This window comes from Penaeus monodon, chromosome 21 (genome assembly GCF_015228065.2).
Source record: "Penaeus monodon isolate SGIC_2016 chromosome 21, NSTDA_Pmon_1, whole genome shotgun sequence".
NCBI classification, from domain to species: Eukaryota; Metazoa; Arthropoda; class Malacostraca; order Decapoda; family Penaeidae; genus Penaeus; species Penaeus monodon.
The window spans coordinates 7,461,453-7,461,718 of record NC_051406.1 but is presented as its reverse complement, the minus strand read 5'-3'; the positions used below and the strand labels follow the sequence as shown (position 1 = coordinate 7,461,718).

General features: G+C 45.9%; 1 protein-coding gene across 2 annotated transcripts in view; it reads left to right on the top strand.

Annotated features, from left to right (window-relative positions):
* LOC119586144 (opsin, ultraviolet-sensitive-like) overlaps positions 1 to 266 on the top strand; it is a 6,171-nt gene extending 5,905 nt beyond the window's left edge. For both annotated transcript variants that reach the window (XM_037934839.1, XM_037934838.1), the window contains one exon: positions 89 to 266. In XM_037934839.1, coding sequence (XP_037790767.1) covers positions 89 to 185 — 97 coding nt within the window. In that variant the 3' untranslated portion in view covers positions 186 to 266. The remainder of the gene's footprint in view (positions 1 to 88) is intronic.

The following is a 266-nucleotide window of genomic DNA, read 5'->3' as shown; positions in this document are numbered from 1 at the left end:
GTCTGTGTGTGTGTTCTGTGCGCTAATTCTAAAAACCTGACGGGCCAAAGAGTGACCGTCTCTCATTTTCCTTATCCTTATCTCTCAGGTTGGAGTTGCAGAAGAGAATGCCTTGGTTCTGCATACACGAAGAAAAGCCTCAGGACACTGTTTCCCAGTCCTCCAACAACACCGAAAAGGCTTAATAAAAGACAGATGACGATGTTCTTGCCTCGGTTGACAAAGCCACTTGCCTTCAGTTCGAACACGATGAAAACCATGACGAA